We start from the raw sequence: 22,819 nt of genomic DNA on the forward strand, positions 1-22,819 counted from the left end.
CAGAAACGGAAGTCTTGTTCTCGAGGTCCAGAAGCAGCTCAGTGATTCCAATTGGCTCGGCTCAAGTCTCACGTGCGTCTCTGAGCCGATTACTGCAGCTTGTCATGGACTAGGCCTGGGCCCACCCATGAGCCGGGGGTGAGTGGGGCCCTGAGGATGTGAGACAGCCAGTCCATGAAAGTGCAAGGTGAGGTTATCAGTAGACTGAGCTGGCACAAAAGAGCACAGCAATGTGAGGTTGTAATTTGTTTCCTTGTTTGCCTTCTGTGCCTCGCCCACAAAACACAGCCTGGTACACAGTAGGTGCCAAGAAATGACACGAGTGGGGAGTACAAGATGCAGCCTGGGAGATGTCACTTCAATGCCATGCCACTAGAATTTCTCTGATTTTCAAATTCTGATATGTACAGGGGCCAGACAGGAGACAGATGATTGGTGCAGACCAGGGGACCTATCAGAACTGGGGAGAAAAATGCCCCAGTAGAATTGTTGCATCTTGTGAATTTTTTATTTATTTTTCTTTTTGAGAAGTCAAAAATCTGGACACATGTGTGAAATCTAACATTTAAATTATGACAACTAATTTTTAAAAATTTAAAGCAAGTCACTATTTGAAATTTGAATGAGAGGGGAAGAGCAAGAGCTCTCTGGAAGGTTACCTTTTGGGGTGGGGCTGCTTGGATGACTACCGGAGAGTGCGGTCACCCCACATCAACCCCACAGGTAGACTGCCGTGTGAGGGGCCAGCACAAGAGGAGAGCCATCTCCTTGGAGTGGCTCTCACATTTTCCACCTGGAAGCAGGCTTGTCTTCCTCACAATGCCCTTTGGCCCCAGCTGAGCAGAACTGATTGTCCCAGGGCCTCTCGGAGACCCTAAGGAGACTTTGACTGGAGCGGCTTTAAACATTCTTCACAGAAGATGATTGAGTCTTGATTTGCTGGATGCATTCAGCTGAGTCACCAGCTCCAAACAATATGAGAAATAAAACATTAGCCATGCTCTGGTGGCCAGTGGGTACTTCCTGATACGCAGGCCAATTACATGAGCGGTCCCACCAGCAGCCCCCATGCCACGCCCCCAACAGCCAAGGTCCTGGTTAGAAGCCGAGATTAGGCAGCCCCTTAGGGAAGCTTCACCATGCCAAGCCCTGCACAGGATGGGTGTGGGGGGCTTTACAGAGGCCTAGGAGGCCTGATCGGTGCCACATTACAGGTGGGGAAAATGATGCACAGAGAGCGAGCAGCCCTGCGAAGGTCATAAGTGAGGGAAAGGAAGAGCTGGGACTGGGAACCAGGCTGTCTGCTCCATGCCCAGTGTGCATTCTGGACCCCAGTCTGCCATAAATGCCAGGAGGCTCTCTGTCCCCTCCCGGGCAATCCTTTGGGGGTTTTCTCTGCAGGTTCTTCATGGTGCAGGTTCTTCATGGTGCATTAGCCTCAGAGGCAATGCTTGAAGCCCATTCTATTCAGGAAGTGTTTCTTTGAGTCTTGGCCGTGGGTTGCAGTGGTTAGGGGCCTGAGGTCAAATCCCACCCTGCCTCGTGTTTATCCATGGGCTCTCTCTACCCCTCAGCTTCCCCATCTGTGAAGTGGGCATCTTAACAGTATGGGACTGTGTAACATGGAGTGTTCAGAACTACTGTGGTCACTGTCCCTTGGATGACAAACAACTGTCATTTTTCCCTGGGATAACCAACAGCCTTCATTTCTGACACAGGGTCCTGAAGGACGACCCTGACTTCCTCTCGATGTGACACCATCTCCAGTTCACACCTTCTATACCGGTGCTACTAGGGATACAGTGTGGCAACCCACTCTCTCCTGGGCCCACATCCTAGGTCCGCTTCCCACGAAAAATAACTGCACCTGTCTGAGCCTCGGCGTCCTCATTTGTAAAATGGAAGTCAGGGAAGAACACCTGTCTTTCAGGGCACTTATCAGGACTACCGCAGAATTATCTCTGGTGGATGCCCCACACATGTGAACGAGGATCACCAACTCTAAAAGGAGACTGATCCTCTGACACATAGCAACCCCATGAAACCCAGAAGGGCCTGCCTTGGCCCTCTCCTGCTGAGGTAGAGCCCATGTACAAATCCCCAGGGACTCAGGGTGCTCGGGACCCACGTCCTTTAAGTCTCACTTGGTTTTTTCAATTCTGGGAAGTGTGGGTCGTCTTTAGCTCAATCAGGTTGCCACTTCACTCCAGGCCACTTTCACCAATCTGTTCACTGGGGCTTAGAACCAAGCGGGTATCTTTGACCCCTCAATCCTCTACAAACCCACTTCTGAGACTGAGGACACATGTTGCTGGTGGCGGCAGCCTCCCTTTACGATGGTTCAACAGCTACTTCTCTAGGCTGGCTGTGTCCCCTGTGACTGCCTGTCCTGGGGAGGCAGACGAGCAGACTCAGTGCAGGAAGAACTGGGAGACGGAGTTGTCTCGAGCAGCCCATCTGCCATAGGCTTGGTGACATGGCACTGGACAGCCTAGATGGCAGGTGCAGGCAACCTGAGCATTGTTGGAAATAGGCCCAGGAAACTAGCTACTCTGCAGAGGGGCCACAGCCCTGATCCCTAGGAGAGAACATGGCTGCCCCTCCTCAGGGCCTGGGATTGCAAAGTACAGGCAGTTTTTCAGTGACATCTTTTCCGGAAAAGGACAATGCTTCCTAAGTTGGCATTCCAGGAGGCAGCTCAGCACAGGGTACCCGAGATACTCTAATAAGCAGTAGCCATGGGTGTCAGTGTTTTCTCAGCTTCACAGACCCCATCTCCAAAAACAAGTTTGTGCCACCATAATGCATCAGCTCTTTCCCAGGATCACATAAGTCCCGTCCTCAAAGTGAGGCTGCTGGAACCTGAAGTGAGGGGGAAGGCTAGGGCATTTGGATTATGAGACTGGCCAAAGTGTCTCTGAGGAAGGGAAGCCACAAATGGGAAGAACAACTTTTGCATGAAACTGACACAAAAATGAAGTCTGAAAATGAGGCCCATGAGACAGATGAGGGGGTGACCCTGTGAACCCACAACTGTTCCTTCCTTTCTTTCAGCTGAGGTCTTGTTCTCCCTATTTGTTATAAATCAAATTAACTGAACACCTACTGTGTACCAAGTGGCCTATCTCATTTAACCCTTGCATCAGGCAGGATACGCCAGGATATGATGCAGTAACAACTCCAAATCTTAGAGCTTAAAGGACAAGGTTTACTTCTCATTCTGGTTATGTGTTCAGTGCAGCTTAGCAGAGGAACTGTTCTCATGGAGCTCCCTTAGGGACAGACTGACAGAGGCTCTGCTTGACATGGCTCTACCGTTACTGTGGCAGGACAGAATGATGTGCTAGCAATTAAATACTTCTACCCGGAAATGACACCTGCCACTTCTTCTCACATTTCATAGATCAAAGATTGTCACATGGCATTACCCGCCTTCAAAGGGTAATAATCTTGTACATGTGTCCAGAAGAAGGGGAAGCAGAATGTGTGAGCGATCCCCAAGAGAACCCATTTACACAGGTGCTGTGGATCCCAGTACACAAGCCTGAGGGGATTTCTAGAAGGCTGCTAATTTCCAACTTGGCTCTATTCTGCTGAGTGGGTGGAAGATTTTACCTCTGTCACTCTTGGGGTTTGTCTGCCTGGTCCATGGACTTGGTCAAGGACCCAGAATCTTGCACATCACCATATCAAGGCTTTCAGAACCCCCCACTCTTCTACATGATGTCTGTTGCCACCCAGGCACAGCACACAAGTTGTGGTCCAAGCAGAACAGACATGAGCAGGGATCTTCAGTGTCAGGATGTCAGGGGGACCGAGTGCCATTTGTTATGGGCTGAATTGTGTCCCCCCCACCAAATTCACATGTTGAAGCCCTAACCCTCAGTACCTCAGAATGTGACTGTATTTGGAGATAGGTTAAGAAGTTATTAAGTTAAAATGAGGCTGTTAGGGTGGGTCCTAATCCAGCCTGACTGGTGCTCCTATAGGAAGAGGAAATTTGGGCCTACTGAGAGGTACCAGAGATGAGCACGCACAAAGGCCATGTGAGGACCCAGTGAGAAGGTGGCCATCTGCAAGCCAAGGAGGTGGCCTCAGAAGTAACGAATCCTACTGATGCCTTGATCTTGGACTTCCAGCCTCCAGAACTGTGACAATGAATGTTGAAGCTGTCCAGTCTGTGGTACTTTGTTATGACACCCAAGCAAACTAGTACCACATGGGTCATGTGTTCACACTTGTTATCACTGAACCTCCAGTGCTCCTGGCCACAGGTACCTGCAGGTCTCAGAGCTCTGCTTTGCTGATGCCACACACAGGCTGGGAGACTCTTTGTAGCAGCTGAGAACCCTGTGCCCAGGGTCTTCCTCCATAAACTCACAATTGTGCCATCTTATCTAGAACCTGGCCTTCACCATGCCTGGGCCCCCAATGCTGAGGGCCTCACAGACCTCACTCCCAAGGGAATTCCCACCTGTTTCTTTCCACAAGCCCCTGCTGCCCTCTGTAACCCTAGGCATTTGAAAACAAAGTCAGAAAGTCATCCACCAGCTGCAAGCTTTCTTGGGCAAGGAAGCCCAGGACTAAATTCCTGCTGATGTGGAAAGGAGAAAGGTGAAGTTCAGGAAGAAAAACATACAAATCTATTTCTTGAAATGTTATCCTCTCTCCCTCAAATAACCTGTTGGGAGGGCATACCATCATCCTCACATTTCAATTAGGATTGGGCTTGCCATAAACAAAATAGTTGCTTTCTCTTGTATAACAGATGTCTGTTGGTAACAGTCCAATGCTGGTATGGCAGCACCATCATCACTAGGGACAGGGCTTGTTTGTCTTTCTATTTGAACATTCTTGGTGAATAGCTTCCCCAAGTTGCCTCATCATCCAAGATGGCTGCTGGAGAGTCAGTCATCACATTTGCATTCCAGGAAGCAGGAAGGAGGAAGGCAGGAGGACAAAAGTACATCTCCTAGTTGAGTCAAGCACGCTTTAAACAGCTTATGCTAAAAAGAAGTCTCTTCTACTTCTGCTAAAATACCATTGGCCAAAACTTGGTCACATGTGAGTGCAATGGAAGGAGGAAAATGTCACCTTTTACCTGGTGCTTCACTGACCCACAAAACATCAGAGTGTGGTTACTAAGGGAGGAAAAAATGGATATCAGATGGCAACCAGTCATCTGTTACCACGTTCCTGATGAGGAAACTGAGGGTCAGAGAGAAGACATGACTTGCCCAAGGCCCACAGCCAATGAGCATCAGCAGTAGGGAGGTAAGCCTGGTACTTGGGCTATATATGGTGAACTCCATCACCATATCAAGGCTTCCAGAACCCCCCACATCCTGGCCACTCTTCTACACGATGTCTGTCCCACCCAGGCACAGCATACAAGTTGTGGTCCAAGCAGAACAGATGTGACCAGGCTCTTCAAGAAGATCAAAAATTTGAATAGCACACAGTGTCGGTGAGGCTTTGCTGCTAGGAGTTAAAACTGGTCCAGTCTCTATGAAGGCTGTGTTGATTCAGATAAAGTTCAACTATAAGTATGAGAAAAATCCAAAGTGGTTTAAACAAGATAGGTGTTTATTTCTCTCTCAAAGTCATCTGAAAGTAGGAAATCCAGGGCTGTTATAGATGTACCACATGTCAGGGACATGGGCTCCTTTTATCTTGTTGCACTGTTATAAGGGGCTTCCATTCCCAAGAATATCCTATGATTCAAGATGGCTGCTACAACTCCAGCCATTGCAACCACCACCCAGTTAGCAAGAAAGAACAGAGCTTACCCTCTCTCTCTGAGGGAGTTTCATGCACACTTACATCCCACTGGCCAGAACTTAGTCACATGGCCACATCCACCTGCAAGGAAGGCTGGAAAATGTAGCCTTTATTCCAGGCAGCTGTCTATCCAGCTAAAAATCAGGGATTATAATACAATGGAGGAAAAGGAGAACATATACTGGAGGACAACTATTAGTCTCTGACAGAAGACTATAAAACTAATTGAAACTAAGTCTGTGTGCTCCAGAAATTCTACTTGCATGAGTTACCAAAAGCATTACATGGTGTGATCAAAAACTACGGTTTAAATTTCAAAAAATTTATTACAGTTTAAGACACATTGCCATTAACCCCCCTCAAAACACTCCCCCTTGCTTCAAATACACTTATCCCATCATTCTTGCCACTTTCTGAAGCAGTTCTGGAAGTCCTTTCATGAATGTCTTTAGTTGCAGTGTCGTGGCTACTTCAATCTCCTGAATTGATTCAAAACGTTTATTTTTCATGATCATTTTGACTTTGAGAAAGAGCCAGAAGTCGCATGGTGCCAGATCCAGTGAATAAGGTGGGTTATGACACACTGCAATGTTTTTATTTTACAGAAATTGCTGTACCAGAAGTGATGTGTGGCACAGAGCCTTTCCATTGTGGTCAAGAAATACAGTGAATGCTGCTGCCGAGTGCCATCCAACGAAAAAGGCAGGGATCTTCAATATGGAAAGCAGCGCATCGAACCTTAATAACAGTGTGTGACAAGTTTCAACTTGTTCAGTGCAGTTAGTTGGGTGTCAGCTACAGTTGAGAGAAGGTGTGTTTTAAAGTGCCATAAATCATCCTCCATCATGACAATGCTCCGAGTCACACATCGCTTCTGATATACAGCAATTTCTGTCAAATAAAAACATTACAGTGTATCCTCATCCACCTTATTCACCAGATCTGGCACCGTGCGACTTCTGGCTCTTCCCCAAAGTCAAAATGATTCAGGACATTGAGGCAGCCATGACAGCGCAGCTAAAGACACTCACAAAAGAGGACTTCCAGAGCTGCTTCAGAAAGTGGCAAGAACGATGGGATAAGTGTTTTCAATGCAAGGGGGAGTATTTTGAGTATTTATTACAGTAAAAGACATTAATGGCAATGTGTCTTTTACTGTAATAAATTTTTTTAATTTAAACATTCACCATATTGTTTGATCATACCCCATATTTATAAAAATTTTTATTGCTGCATTGTTTGTTGTTGCAAAACATATTAGAATCAAAAGTCCATCCTGAGGGGACTGGTTAAATAAACTGCCATGGATCCATAATGTATGCAACTGACACAGTGAATGATCCCTAGATCAACTGTCAAGTGGAGAAGATAAGCTATGGATTATTTACATTCCCAAACTAGGGGTAATACACACACACACACACACACACACACACACACTTCTGGAAGGCCACGGAGACCTGGCCACAAAGTGCTTCTGGGAGGGGGACAGGAAACTGAATGTCAAAGTCCAGGAGATTCACCTCCTGTATACCCCCATACAGTGCTTAACTTTTTTTTTTTCTTTTGCCACATACATATATTACTTATTAGGTTGGTGCAAAAGTAATTGCAGTTTTTGCAATTATTTTTAACCTTTTAAACCTCAATTATTTTTCCACCAATTTAATATTTAAAGAAACAAACTTTAAAATCAGAACAAAAAAGCAACAGGCTTCTAATCTTTCTTCTTTTGATGCCTTCCTGTGGACTTGGCTGTTTGCTCAGTAATCTCACTGAGCAAACCAGACTGTCGCTGCGACATCTTAGGTTGTGTACACATCAAAGGCTACTAATATTGAACCCAGCTCTGAAGTTAATCATCAAACCGTCTCACCCCCAACACTTACAGGCTTCCCTTTCATACCTAACAGGATTTTCTGGAAACTGTGAGGTCGCAGCAGTGTGGAGAAGCCTGTCAGGATCCCCCAGCAGCCCTGAAGTCCCTGGGCCAGAAGCCCAACAGGCTGGCTGTTCCTCTACATTTGCCATGCCCATGCCACTGGCAGCCCTCTGGGCCTTGGATCCTGAGGAACCTGGCATGTTGGCTCCACTGTCAAAAGTTGTGTTGAAGCTGGTGCCCTCCTAAGAAAGAGGGCAGCAGTGGAGGTGGGTACCAGGCCTGACCCTCAGCATTCCCACAGTCCCAGCCAAGACCTCTTCCCTCTGATTGTGGGAAATACATAACTGGCAACTCCCTATTTCCTCTGGCTAAGTGACTCAACGCCAAAATTAGCTACAACAGTGGCAATATGGACATGTGGAACTTCCCTCTTATTTCCATTTTCCCATCTCAGGGCTTTATTCTGACTTTCCCCATTTTCAGCTCATCACATCCATTCTTATTATAAATATCATCCCTTAGCATCCCATCCTTTGAATGCCTACTGTGTGCCAAGCACTGTTCTAGAGGCTAAAAATAATGTGATCATTATTGTTCCATTCCCAAATGCTGGCCATTCACACTTACTATTTTCTAGTCCTTACAAAAATCCTTGCAAGACAGGCCTCCTTATTCCTATTTCACAGATGGTCAAACTGGAGATGTGGGAGGGGAAGTGGCTGGCTCAAGCTGACAGAGCATGAGCAGAGAAAGGACAGGAACTGCAGGGCTTATTCCAACCTCCATACTCTTTAACAAGGTGGGGAGATAGCCCACACAAACCAGTTTTATCCACATCAGTCTCCTCCATGATTTCTTTCCACCTCCCAGCAGCCAGGGCCTGCACACTAGTCCGTGTTCCTTGGTTGAGCCTACCTGGGTTCAGCACACAGAGGGACGTGCCAAGACCTCTGAACTGCCCAGCCCTCAGGCTCCTGAAAGGAACCAGCCCCAGTATTCCTGCAGAGCCTCAATAGTGACACCTTCTGCTCCTTTTCCTTTTTATTAAAAAATAGATCAAGAAAATATATACACTTCAGTCCACCTGCCAGAGTGGGCTTTGAGGAAGCCAAAGCGCCGTAGGGAGGGAGTCAGACCAGACCTGGGTACCTCCTCTCTCCTTTGAAGAAAGGACCTGACCTTGGTCAGCCTAGCCAGGCCTGGCTCTGGGAGATCAAAGTCTGGGCCATGTCACTGAGCAAGGCAAGGGCAGGTGGAAGTGGGAGGTGGCCCTCAGCTAAAACACAGGTGGTCAAGGGCAACTGGGGGCTCAGAGGGCAGGACAGAGCCTACATGGCGCTGCTGTCCACACAAGGTCTCGTGACCTCATCCTCCTCCCCTGGGAACTCTGTGTTCTGGCCTCCTCTCCAGTCAGCCCTCCATAGGCCCCAGCATGCCTTCCAGCCAGGGCAGCCACATTCAGGCACTGAGAGCCTTCCAGCGCTCGCTGTCCGTGCTATTGATGCTGCCGGTGTGGCAGGGCATGGAAGCAATATCATCCAGGTAGGCCACCCCACCGGCCGAGTCAAACTGTGTACTGGCAGCGCCTACTGTCTCCGGGCCCTCACGCCGGGCCACAGCATAGGGCTGGGGCAGGTGCATATCCGGTTCCTCGGTCTCATCCACTTGGCATTTGTAGGAGAAGAGGATCTTGGGCTCTGAGCTGGTAGGGAGGTCAGAAGGGTGGGGGAGTCCCACTGTCTGAGTCTGGAAAGGCCCTCCCTCTGGGCAATGAGGCTATCAGACTAGGAGGAAACACACTAACAACTGCTTAACACCCACCCCGAGGTCCCTATCACTGGAACTGTGGAGGACTAAAACCCAGCCTTCTTTATCCTGGCTGTGTGTGTGCTGGGCTGTGTAGAGCTTCTGTATCTGCTTTCTCACCCAAAATGGGTAGAACAACTCCAACCTGAGAGGCTCTTTGTGGCATGTGAACAGCCTGAAACAGTACCTGACTCAACGTGTTCAGCAAGCATTGGCTGTGACCTCTACCCCTGCAGCTCTTACACTACCCTGTGCGCGCCCCCATCATTCAATCTACAGCATTACTTTCTAAGGAAGAAAGCACTGCACCCAATTTAAAACAGGAGCCTAAGGCCAGATTGGTGTTGGGAGGGGATCAAGCTACTCCTTGTCACTCCACCTCTAAAGCCCTCACCCAGCGGGAGATCCCTTATCCCACCCTCAGACCTGGCAGGTGGGGAAGGGTGGGGTTAGGGAAAAATGCCCTCACTTCCACCAACCCTCAATCCCATATGTCTTTAGCATCCCCTCTCCCTGACACACCTACAAACACTCATGTGCACAAAAGTACACCCCACCCCACACTCAAATACTCACTAGACTCCTCTCAACCCTGTTCCTCTCCCCAGTCACCTTCAGCTAGAATACAAACTCCATGAACGCATGCATTTGCGTTTACTTTGTTCCCGTTTGTGTATGCGGCTACAGCAGTACAAGGCACAGTGAATGCATGCTGAAGGTATGAACTAACCTATTCTTAAATGGAAAACAGCAAGTGCAGAAAAATGTGCATAGGTACTGTCTCTCTTGTGGGGAAAGTGTATACATACATCTGTGTTGCATATATAACATGTATATGTATGTGTATATTGTACATATGTATATATATGTGTACATATGCATTATATATGTCTATATGTGTCTGGGTGTGTATATGTACATATACGAAAAGGTACAATTAAGTTCGCGAACTTTCCACCATGTAAGCGCATGGTGGAAAGTTCGTGAACTTACTTGTCCAACCTTTTTGTATACACTCCGTCTGCCTCCTCTAGCTCCTGTCCAAGCCTGCACCTGCACCCTGGGCAGAGAGGCTCTGGACTTGTACCATGCCTGTACGCATGCGCAGGAAGCAGAAGTCGCAGTTCCGCTGGCAGCCACACGGGGGCGCCCATAGACGGCCAACTCAGGGCAGTGGGTGGGGAAGCCGGGAGCTCCGCTACTAGCCCCAGCCAACTAGCTCCGCATGCCCCTGCGGGAGGACTCACCCGAAGAAGCCCCGGAGGAAGGCCACGTATATGAGAGGCGCGAAGAAGCTGAAGTAGAGGAACGTGGTGGCGTCCACAGAACTGGGGGAGGGGATCGGGTCAGAGCGGGCCTCGTAGGGCGGGGCTTTCCCCTCCCCTCCCGGAGCCCCAGCCCTACGTACCAGAGCCCCTCAATGATGTCCACGCAAAGCAGTGCGCTCCCCAGCCCCTGCAGCAAGTTGAGTAGCGCCAGGATGCCTGCGTACACATAGAAGCTCCTCCGGGCTAGGGGTTTGGGAGCATGAGGTCCTGCCCTCTCCTCTACCCTTCATCCCCAGTGTGTCACTGGGACCCCTTGGGCCTCCCAGGAGGCCACCCGCCCTCCCACCCAGGGCTCTCCAGCTCCAGGCCACAGTGGCCCAAACAGAACCCCCATCCCCACCCCCACCACCCTGCGCCCAGCCATGTCCCAGAGCTGCTCACAAGGCAGGGAGATGCGCTCCTTTAGTGGGGTCTTGGGGAGCACTACCACCAGAGAGTACACCTGTAGAGACAGAGTGGGGCTGAGAAGGGTGCCCGGGAGCACCAGGCCGAGAGCTAGGCCCAGTACCAAGGAGTCCAGGCCCTGGCGCACCTGGCTACCTCTAGGGTACCCAGGCACAGGGGTAGACCCTCCAACTCACCAGGAAAAAGAAGCAGGAGCTGACCAGCCAGAACTGGCGGCCCCCGTGCCCATAGATGTTGAAGTCCTCAGCTGAGAGGTGGGTGTCAGGGTACATGATCTCCAGCGTCCCCTGCAGGAGCAGACAGGGGAGGGCTCATAGGCTGTGTCTACCTGGAAAGCCCCCTCCCTGGGGCCTTCCCAGATAGAGCCCCTGAAGCTCTCCACCACACCCAACACAGCCCAGGCCTGGCCCTCAGAGGTTCCTGCTCCAGCCTGCTCTGCAGCCACACTCTGCCCATCTAGCTCCAGCACCCAGAATAGGCCCATCATGGGGCAGGGGGCAGCCCCTGCCCCAATCTAAGAAAGAGGGTCTCTGGATGCAGGGCTGTCAGTGTGGTCTGCAAACCTGCCTTCTCCTACCTGGCCTGCCTACTACAATGTAGGCTCTGAGCATCCTCTCCTCCCTGGGGGTGGGGGGGGGGGTGGAGAGGGGGAGGCAGAACCTGCCTTGTTAACAAGCACCCCAGGTGATTTCTTAGATACATTTAAAGTTTGAGAACATTGCACCTGATAAACATTCAAACACTGACCCAGGACAAGGAGGTGGTGGATGCCTTGCCCTCACTGACTGCAGGCCCTCCAGTGAGCCCCTGGGTCCACCCTGCCCCACCCTCCCCCCCTTACCTGGGTTACAGAGTAGGCCAGGGACAGCACTGTGGTGATGGCCAGCACTCGCTTGATGCTTGACTTGCTCTCCAGGTGACCTGGAAGAAACGTGCTGGTCAGTCAGCAGGGGGGCCACCCCAAGTGACTATGGTAGGGTTGGCCCCCAGCCAGGGCAGGGCAGGGAGAGTACTGGCCCCAGCAGCAGACGCACCAAAGGCAAGGCCCAGGATAACCACACTCAGCTCGATGGCCAGCAGGAAGAAGCGTGTAATCTCCCACAGGATCTGGACACAGAGTGGGCAGAGTGTCAGCCTGGGGGCCCAGTCACCCCTCTTCCCAGTGCTCTGCACCCCCCTGCTGGCAGGCCCAACCACACCTTATCAGCAACAGTTGCAGCATTTGAGGTGCTGACCGTCATGGACACCACTGCCCGGGCGATACCCACCAGCGCCACCACGAACACCTATTGGGTGAGAAGGGAGTGTGATGGAGTCGGGGAAATCTCTGGGGATTGCAGGGACAGCAAACCCACATCCCACATCTGCAGGCGCTGATTCCTCAAGAATGGAAGGATTCCAAATTAAACAAGTCGGGAGGCGGCGAGACCCTCCACTGACCTGGCCCTCCCCTCCTGGGCCTCAGTATCCCAGCTACACTGACAGCCCCGGAATGGTCAGTAAGGCGACACGGTGGAGCCAGACTGCTGGAGTTCAAATCCCAGCTTTACTGCTTCCTGCTTCTGTGATTTCAGGCAAGTAACCGCACCTCTATGCCTGTTTCCTCATCTATGAAACAGAGATAACAATAGCACCTAGTGCATCTGGGGGATCAAATGTGTAAATAAATGTAGAAGTGTTCCTCGCACCCAGTAAGGACTATGTCCATATCTGCTGTTAGTCTTGTCATATTAATGGTTTTAATTCTGAGACATGGGAGCTGGGGGAAAGGAGGCCAGAGGGAAGAGGCATCATAGACCCTGTGAAAGGTGCCACACCGGCGGGTTTTACAGAACTTCCTGTGCTTGGCATCTGTGGCTTTTGTTAGCCCGCTATCCATCCCCTTCCTCTGGCAATAGCCTCACTCCTCTCCCCACCTCCTCCTTCACATGGTTTTGTGTGTGTGTGTGTGTGTGTGTGTGTGTTGTGGGGGAGGAGTGCTGACCCCACCACTCCTGGCTTTAGGAACTGGCCTGTGACCCAGGGCTGGCCATTCGAGTATGCCATTCCCCTGGTTTGGGGATGGGGGTTGGACCCCAGGAGGTCGAGTCACAGCCAGGACATCAGGTGTAGTCACTGAGAAAGTAAGCTGAGGGGATGCAAACCTGGAGCTGCTGGGCTATCTGGCTACCATGAGTGTGGAGATTGCTAGAGACAGGGCTGTCAGACAGACGTGAAGATGAGAGAGAGAGAGAGACAGTGCCAGACAGCAGCACTGAACCCAAAGCCCACCGTGCCCAAAGCCCTGGGGTATGTCAGGTCCTCAGTCAATACATTCCTTCCAGCTTATGTGGGTTTAAGTTTGGTTTTCTGACACAAACAAAAGAGCCCAGATTCATATACACTCTGTCCTTTGTGCCATGAAATCCATGTCCAAGCCTTAAGGAGGCCGACATCACTCAGCAGGGCAGGCTGCAGCAGCAACAAACTGCCATGTGCCTACTGTGTACCAAGCCCCCACAAGGCAGGAGCTAGGCTCACTGTCATCTTGTGCTCACAGGAGCACCACATGCTAAAGCAAATCCAACACACATCACGTAGAAGGGCACCGAGGCAGAGAGGTCAGGCCACTGGCCCAAGTTCATTCAGCACAGCTGGGGTTTGGAGGTGGTCTGCCCAAGTGCACTCTTACCACGACCTCCTCTCCAGGATGAAGACCCCAAGAGAAAGCGGTGGGGCCAATGCTGACTCCCCTAGCCCTGCCTCATGTTCTTGGGCATTAGCCCTGGGTCCCTTTCCCCTGTCCACTCCCCCAGAAAGGGCATCTGCCTGACGTACAGTAGGTGCTTAATATCTGTTGAATAAATACACAAACAAGTAAATGGTCAGAGAGGCAGTGGAAAAGGGCAAAGAAGAAAGCAGGCCTTGACCCCCACCCCTGCTCACCACCACTTCATTGGGGAGGGCTCCAGTCAGCTGGCAGCCCCTGGGGTCTCCACCAACAGCCTCCAAGTTTCCCCACAACCTCCCCTGCTTCTCTGCCCGTCCACTGGAAAGTACTGACCCAGGCCACAAAGGGGAGACCAGGGAGCCACTCAGCTCTCTGGCAGTGGTAGCTAAGAGGCACAGATAGGGGAGGACTCTGGTCAGTCGGTCCTGACCCCTGAAGGAAGGAAGCTGGACAGCCTGCATCTGGGGCCCTAACCTGGGACTATCTTCTCAACTGCAGCCCTGCTGCCTCTCCCAGGCAGCACCCACCAGGACTACGGAGTGAGGAGAATGCAGGCCCCCCCAATAGGAAGGAAGTCCGCTTCAAAGAGGTCTCAGAATGTGTGGGTGGGTGGACAGATGGACAGATGGAAAGATGGAGGCTCAATGGGTATTTTTTCCCCACCCAGCATCCATTCCTCTTCCTTCTAGTAATGATCCCCCAATTTTCTTCTAGTGACCACCATCCTCTGGTCTGGCTGAGCTGACCCCACTCCCGGTTTCAAAGTATCCCTTTCCCTGCTAGTCACAGTAATTGGCTCAGGACTGGAACCCAGTGTGGGCCAATCAGAGGGAAGCCCAGATCTACACTGGTACCATCAGGAACGAGGTACTGTTCACTGGAGTTGGCATGGAGGCAGTATGTTAGCTCAAAGCTGCTCCTGGCTCTCTTTGACACCATATAGGGAGAACTCATCTGAGACAAGGCCAGAGGAGAACAGAGATGCAGACAGAGACAGAGTCCTGATGACATCAGTTAATCCCCGGATCCAGCCATACCTGAAGAACCGCTTTTTCATTAGAGAGACAATTAATACTTCCCTTTTTTGCTTAAGCCAATTGAAGCTGGGTTTTCTGTCACCAATTGGAGTAAACTCACCAGGATATAGAAGGTGATAAAAATGGGGCTGGAGGTGATGCAGATCTTGGCCCGAGCAAACGGAAGCTTCCAGAGCAGGAAGATGAAGAAGAGCACATTTGGGATGAGCAGCAAGAGATCCCAGTACCGGACCCTAGCAGATGGGTACAGAAGCCAGCTCACTGGTGAGGTTGTGTCTTTGTGTCTGCACCCCACCCCCAACCCCACCCCGTGTGCCCCCCCCCTCACACACACACACACACACCCCCCAGGAAAACCTACTCACACGTAGCCAGCCAGCTCTGCAAGGCTGTGACTGCCTCACCTAGAGGTGCCAATGTCCTCGTAGAGCAGCAACAGACAGCGATGTGGCACACTGATGTTGGGCACCAGGGTTGGAGAAAGCGCTGTAGTCCCATTAGCCCAGATTACCTCCTGCAGGGTGTCCATTCCACCGGCAGCCAGCCCTAGGGAAATGAGAGCCACCACATTAGCAGCACAGGAACTGTGTGGCCCTGGGCATCGGGGTCTCAGGCTCCCAGTGGAACACAAGAGGAGCAACTCATAGTGGGCCTGCTGCCCACTGCCCCCCATGCCAGGTTGCAACCCAACCCCCACACAGGGGCCCTGTCCCTCATCCCAGGCTGTCTCATGACCCCCAAACAATACAAGTCCCCCATCCAGTGACTGAACCTGCCTGTGTGTCAGGCACAGTAATACAAGCTACTTGGCATCACTCCCCGTTAGTCCCTCTAATCCTGGAGGGTTGGGGGAGTAGGGTTCATGTCTCAGCCTGCCCCTTACTTCCTGGTCCTCTCTGTGCCTCAGTTTCCCCCACCCCTGGAATGGGGGTAACAACAGTGTCCACCCTGTGAGGTTGTGGTGAGACTAGATACATGATGTGAAGCACCTCCAACAGCCGCACACCTGAAGCCCTCAGTTGCTGAGCTTCAGCTCCAACCCTCCACACCCATGCAGAACCCACTCAGAGGCCGAGTGACGTGTGGGGTCACAGCCACCAAATGCCAGAGCATGGCATCATGCACACCTCAGGTGGCCCTCAAGCCCATCTCCCCCTGCTGCCACCCTAGAAAGGCAGACACAAATGGATGGGACACTGCGCTTTGCCTAGATGCACAGAGGCCTCTAATTGGGGAGGGTAAGGGAAGCGGAGGTGCTGTGGAGGGAGGCAGAGGAAGCCATGTCTACAAACGCAGGGGGCTACTGGGGCAGTGGGAGCCAAGGGCGTTGGCACAGCCAAGTGCCCACGTAATGATCTGAGAATAATAGGTCAGAGTCCCGCCTAGAAGATAGGAGAGCTGGTGGTTTGGGGTCCTGGAGCCACCCTGAACAACTGAGGCAGGCTCACAGGTCACAGGACTCGGGGAGAGCAGCAGTAGAGCTGGGCCCACATTCAGAGTGGCAGGGACTTCCACAGGGAGCGAGGAGGCCCAGGGCAGGTGAGCCAGGCTCACAGGATATAACAGATGCCAGCTTTTAAAATGATCACTCGAACCAACTGGGCCCTATGACCCATGTCTCCACTTCAGGGTATGTTCACAATAGCCCCAGGCTGGCAGCAGCCCAAATGCCCCCCATCAGCAGCACGCGTGTGAACAGTGGGATGCTGGGAAACAAACAGGGTGGACACTGCTACAGGCAGCCACACACAGGGGCTCGCAGATACCAATGCCATGTACCGGCGCACACATGCAGTCTGACCCCCACACACACAGAAAGGAGACGGTCATCCCTGTGCAGGATGCAGGGGAGAGGGCTGGGGGGACGCACGCCAGCTGGAGACTTGATTTGGTGCTGGGAGCACAGGTATGCTCACTGTGTCGCAATTCACTGAGCCGTGGACCTATGATCCGTGTACTTGTCTGCATGGATTACACTTCAGTAAATGTTTTAAAATTGAAAAGATGTTCTTTTATATGCCAGGAGCACAGGTTTCCTGCTCAGCAAGTAGCAGCCCAGGATGCTTAGCACCTGTTGGCAAGAAGGATTTGCAGCAATGCAACAGGAGCCCCTGCCCTGCTTATCTGTCCCTAATACTGTCCCTAAACAACAGCAGGCCCAAGACAGGGCTGAATGAGATGCAAGGACATACTCACTATTTCTCACAGCCATGAAACGCAAGTGCCACCTCTGACTGAAAGGGAAAGAACACTCCAAAGGAGGTGAGCCAAGATCTGGGGCTCAGGCCCCTCTATCCCTCTCTCCAAAAGGCCACTGACTGGCTCTGGGACTTGAAACTTGAGGACATACCAACAGTGAGGAATATCCAGGAGAACGTAAGCCTGACACATAGTAGGTCCAAAGAAAGAAGTCGTCTCCTTCCTTGTTTTCTACTAATAGGAGAGATGGCCAAAGAAGCCCACCCTTCCTTCATTCATGCATTCTTCTACCCACAGCAAGCAGTGAAGAGCACCTACTATGAGGCAGGCAGGAGTCCAGGTGCTGGGATGGGTCCCCCAGCTCGGATGGGTGCCCCCATGGGTCCTTCATTCTAGAAGGGGAGGCTACAGCCAACACAAAAGCCAGTATTTAAAAAGCAAACTTCTAGAGATAAGTGCTGAGATGAAAAGAGCACATAGGGTGAGACAAAAGGATGGGAAACCCAGTAGAGATTGCTGCAGTCCCCAAAATGCACCCTTTCCTGGAGTACTAGAACAGGTGGCTTTTAGTTCACACGTGGCTTCCCAGAACCGTGGCTACTCCCCCAGCCTCCCGCACCCCTGGCTGTGGCGACCTGACCAAGTTTTATCCAACTGAACATGAGCAGCGAGGCTTGCCAGTTTCAGGTTGTGCCCTTCACCCTTCCTATTGGCTGGAAAGTGGATGTGGTGGTGAGAACAAGAGCAGTCGTCTCAGACTATGAGACAGAAGCCATGTTTGAGGATAACAGAGCAGTAAGAAAGGTGTCTGTGTCCCAGACACAGTAGGGCTGCAGTCACATTCTGGACAGCTTGCATGCATACTGTCATGCAACAGGCAAGAGTAATCTTCTATCTTGTTATTTCAACCTTTGTTTCAACAACAGCTAAACCTGAATCCCAGGGAATACAAAGGGGTGCTGCCTCAGATTGGGCTGTCAGACAAGATGACATTTGAGCTGAGATCCAAATAACTGAGAAGGAGCCAACCTTGGAACAAGGTGGACAAAGAGCGCACCAGGGAGAGGACAGAGATGCAAAGGCCCTGAGACAGAAACAGGCGTGGCCTGTTCAAAGGGCAAAAAGCAGGCAAGTGTAGCTAGAGGTGAGATCAGAAAGGTTGGCGGGGCCAGGTCGGATAGGGCCGTGTGACCATAGCAATGTGATTCCATTCTAAGTGCAATGAGAAGGGTGTTCCGAAGGCAGATGACAGTGTCCCACTTCCCTGTGGAGAGGATTGCTCAGCTGCCAGAGACAACAACTAATGTGGGGAAAGAGTAGAGGCAGAGACCCAGGAGCTTCTGTACCAGTCCAGGCACAAGAGAACAGTGGCTTAACTAGTAGAGGTTGTGTAGAGCAGTACCAGACGCCTCAGCAGGGCGCATGGGTGCTCCAGTTTGATCCAGGGACTGTGGGGGAAGGGCTATGGATTTGTCATGGGCAGGGTCCAGGACTGCCAAATGTCAGGCAACACATGTGATGCTCCACCGAATGAACGAGCATCCTCCCCTTTGCCAACAGTGCCCTACAGAGGAGCTCTGGTCAGTCAGGAAGGGTAGGCCCACTCTCCTCCTTGTCAGCAATTGGTTAGGCAGGGCATGCAATGCCACATGGGGGGTCTCCTGCGAAGAGTGTTCCTCCCTGACTGGCAGATACCACCAAGGACAGAGCCCTCCTTTTCTGTGCCTGTATGTGGCTGCTGAGGTATGACGTCTGAACTGTGGCCATGCTGCACCCATGTCAGGACCAGTCCACCATGCTAAGCACAGGGAGCTTACAGCTGGTAGGGGGTATGCCACCTCCTTCGAGATTTCTAAAAACCTGAGATAACATGGAAGGGACAGTTCAAGGAGAGAGATACCAGTCCCCTCCGCCTCACTCCCTGTGGATTCAACATCTGGAATTAGCAGACCCACATCAGCTCTGGCCTAGGACAGAGTGTCAAGCAGCCCCAGTAGGGACAGGGCTGGGGTGCAGGCCAACCACCCAGAAGCCACAAAGAAGCTGAGAGGCCCCTGTGGCAAAGACAAGCCAGTGGAGATGAACAAGGGCCAGGAGTGGGAGGAGCTGGATAGGGAGTCCAGCGTATGGGGGGTCTGGAGGGGCTTCTCTTGGTTTTGCCTGTCCAGCACCCCATTTTCCTAAAGGGGAACCTCAGCTCCCCTAGTCTCCATCCATGAGGTTGAGATACAGCTGACTCTATCCCTCCACAACACCAGGGAATGTGCATGTGATCTAAGCCTGACCTATCAGGATGCTCCATTCTCCTGGCCAATGAGAATCAGCCCAGAGAATTTTGCTCTAATTATTAAGAGATACACTTTCTGCTGAGAGCAGTAAGCCAGAGCTATATTACTTTGACCCCACATATGGAGCCACATGAGAATAAAGCCAACACAGAGGACTGCAGCGCTGAGAGACAGACGGAAACATATCTGAGAGACAGATCTTTATGTGAGCTCCTGGATCAAGTCACAACTGAAGCTAGTTACCCCCCTCGACTTTTGATTTACAGAATCCAAAAATTCCCTTTTCTGTTTAGGCCAGTTTGAATCTGAGTTCTCTAATTTACCACTGAAAAATTTCCAGCTACACAAGTTATACAGTTGGGCAAACCCGGTTTGCACTTTTGGCTCTGCCATGTACTTGCTATATGACTTTGGGTGAGTCATTTCCCCTCTTTGAGTGTCATAGGGACCATAACACTTACTAAAGAAAGTTGCTGTAAGGGCCAAATAAGACCAGAGAAGCAAATGTCTACAAAGGGTCTAACACACAAAGCTAACTGCTGCTCTTCTTCCCAGAGGTGAGAGACTGGGGGCATGGAGAGGGGAAGCATACGGGTCACAGGTCCAAGGGCCCCTTTCAAAGTCCCACATGCAACAGAGTCTGAGGTGAGGAAGAAAAGTGTCAGCTGCTTCTCTCCACCAATACCCCTGTTAATTCTTCAATAACAGCAAAGAATCCTCCCTGAACCCTCCCACCCTCCTAGGAAAGTACTTATATAATCCTCACTGTACAGAGCTCAGAGGTGGGCAGCCACCTGAGGGGCCTGCAACCCAGGCTGTCTCCAGATCCCAGGCCCCCAATCAGCAACCTGCCAGGTACACCTCTCCGGACCCTGGTTTCTCCACCTGCTGATAAGAAACTGTGCTTCTCAGACTCGAGTGCTGTTCTGATCCAGCAGGCCTGGGGTGGGGCTGACAGTCCACATTTCTAACATCTTCCCATGTGGTGCTGCTGCTCTGAGTTAGGAGGCTGTCAGCTACGCCAGAACTGCCACTCTGTGTGAAAGCTTATAAAATAACTGAAACAATGATAAAAATTAAAATAAAACAACTATGAACTGTGCAGACACAGGGCCCAGTGCCTTACATGTGGTCACACACTTAACCATCACATCAGCCTCTAAGAGAGAAGGCACTACTATTGCTGCCATTGTACAGAGGAGGAAAGGACGGGCAGGGAGGGGTTAAGTCACCGCCCACATCCTCCTTCTCCCACCATCAGTGATCTCCTGGCCTTGGGGGCAAAAGCCCTGGCAGTGACAGAAAAGTAAGAGGTTTGCAGGCTCAGGAAGCAGAGCTGGTGGGAAGACTGGCTGAGGGTAGGAGAGGAAGGTGTGGAGCCCAGACCAGAGGATGGGGAAGAGGATTATCAGGTCTCTCAGGACCAGGGGAACTGGGACAATTTCTTCCACCTAGGAAGGACTCTGCTGACCTCATTACCATTCCAGAGGCTATCTTCCCACCCACTGTTTGGGCCTCCCCATCACTCCCTCTGTCTGTGGCCAGACTGTGGGGCAAGATGCCAGCTTGGCTCAGGTCATGCAGTGGTAGACCTGCTGTGAGCCCCTGGACAGTCTTCCCCTCTCTGAGACTCAGCTTTCCTATTTTTCATCTGTGCAATGGGATTGACCAGCCCTCTCCCAGAACTACTGGGTGGGAAACCTGGGGAAAACAGAAAGCCCTGAGAAGAGAGAGGCTATACTTCATTGCTGCTGTAAGGCCCCTCAGTGCTTCCGACCCCTAGAAGGTAATTGAGCTTTTAAACCCCCTTATCCTTCAGCCTTGGTGGACACTGTCTTAGAGAGGCCACTCCTAGTAAACTGCCAGCAGCCCAGGTGGGAACCCCCAGGAGGAAGAGGAGCCCTGGGCCCCTTCCCTCATCTGCAAGACCCAACCTGATCTAACCCCTGCCTACTGTTCTCCCTCATTGCCTTCTACTCCCCAGCCTCTGGCTTTCATCTTCTTCTTGGAGCTGCTGGTCAACTTATGCCTACCTCAGGGACTTGGTGTTTGCTCTTCTCCCAGCATTGTCTCACCATTTGCGCCACCTCCTCAGAGCAGCCATTCTTAACTATCTCTCACAGCTATCCCACCCTGTGCTTCTTTACAGAACTTGGCCTCTGCCTAAAGTGGCCCTAGCTGTGTGTTTATGTGTTTATTGGCTGTCCACCCCCGGCAGGCTCATGACCCAATCCCCTAGAACAGTGCCTGACACAAAACAAGTTCTCAACAAAATGTTATGATGTGGACAAATGAATCTCCAACACAAAGCAACCAAGCCCTTCTGGGGAGTGGGAGTAGGATCCATCTGTGAGAACCCCAAGCCACAGGGTGGGCACGCCCTGCTTACTTGCCACAGCCCCAGACCTGTGCAGCTGTGTGTGTGGTCATTGCCCCCAGTTACCTCCTTCACTCTTCCTTCGAGTCCTCACACCCAGGGGCCCACTCGTCCTCTGAAACTTCCCCAAGGGTGTCCTCTGAGGCTGTGGCCAGAGCAGAAAGGGGTCACTCCCTGGAGGAAAGAGCAGGGACAGGTGGGCCCCGGTTTAGCTGTTGGATGGGTGGTGGTCCCAATGAGCTCCAAGCTCCCTCACAGCTGCCGCGGGGAGACCCTGGCTGCCCCGGCGAGGGGTTCGGAAGGGTTGTAGATGCGGCGGAGGCCGGGGCCTCTCTGTAGTAGAGGTGCCAGCCCCACCGTAGGGTTTCACGCCGGGGCAGGAAAGGGCAGAGGTTCCCCTCTTACCTGAGGGCCTCGGGCCGCGCTCAGGCCCCGTCGCCCCAATTGCCCATCTACCGCCAGCGGTGCGCGGACCCGGCACAGGCCACGGGACTCCAGGCTCCCGCGCCCCTATCAGGCGGCGGGGGCCGGGGAGCGTAGCGCAAGAGCCGAGGCCCGCAGGCTCGGCGGAAATGGGGAACAAGTGGAGGAGGGGAGACGAGGCGCTGTCAGCGCACTCGGCCCACAGGACCCAGGCCACCTTGGCCGCCCTTCCGGGTAGTGGCAACCCGGAAAGTAGGCGCGTCCTTTTCGTTTAGCCAAAACTGCAAAAAGAGACACGGTCCCTACTTGGAGCATTCGGGCCCGCCCCCAGCTCCCAGTAGCCTATAGGAAGGGAGCTATAACGAAAAGTGGGAGCAGGCAGCGAAGGACCCAATCAGATGCCTAGGAGGCGGGGCTCTTAAAGCAAGAACACGCAGCCACTGAAGGGAAGGAAAGCAACTGCGGGGAGGGGAGAGGCGGCGTTTCTACCCGGAAGGCGGTCCGGATTGTGGACGCTGCCACCTCTCGGCCCCGGCGCCTGCCAGCTGTCAGCAGCTGTGAACGCACCAGCTCGCTCCAGCCT

At 52.0% G+C, this 22,819-nt stretch overlaps 1 protein-coding gene across 3 annotated transcripts; it reads right to left on the minus strand.

Annotated features, from left to right (window-relative positions):
• Positions 1–5,565: 5,565 nt before the first annotated feature.
• TPRA1 (transmembrane protein adipocyte associated 1) lies at positions 5,566–22,525 on the minus strand. Of its 3 annotated transcripts, XM_019718604.2 has the most exons (12): positions 22,219–22,525; positions 21,880–21,987; positions 15,354–15,495; positions 15,050–15,182; positions 12,402–12,488; positions 12,237–12,309; positions 12,044–12,123; positions 11,379–11,489; positions 11,179–11,239; positions 10,878–10,980; positions 10,717–10,797; positions 5,566–9,365 (listed from the first exon to the last, which is right to left on the minus strand). In XM_019718604.2, exons 3-12 carry the CDS (start codon positions 15,476–15,478, stop codon positions 9,122–9,124), a joined length of 1,098 nt encoding a protein of 365 aa, XP_019574163.2. In that variant the 5' UTR covers positions 15,479–15,495; positions 21,880–21,987; positions 22,219–22,525; the 3' UTR covers positions 5,566–9,121. The 3 variants fall into 3 exon arrangements, with proteins under 3 accessions (XP_019574163.2, XP_074196571.1, XP_019574164.2); XM_074340470.1 differs by lacking the exon at positions 21,880–21,987 and having other exon boundaries at positions 22,219–22,524; XM_019718605.2 differs by lacking the exons at positions 21,880–21,987; positions 22,219–22,525 and having other exon boundaries at positions 10,878–10,953.
• Between the last annotated feature and the right edge of the window lie 294 nt (positions 22,526–22,819).

Source organism: Rhinolophus sinicus, linkage group LG09 (assembly GCF_036562045.2).
Source record: "Rhinolophus sinicus isolate RSC01 linkage group LG09, ASM3656204v1, whole genome shotgun sequence".
Taxonomy (NCBI): domain Eukaryota; kingdom Metazoa; phylum Chordata; class Mammalia; order Chiroptera; family Rhinolophidae; genus Rhinolophus; species Rhinolophus sinicus.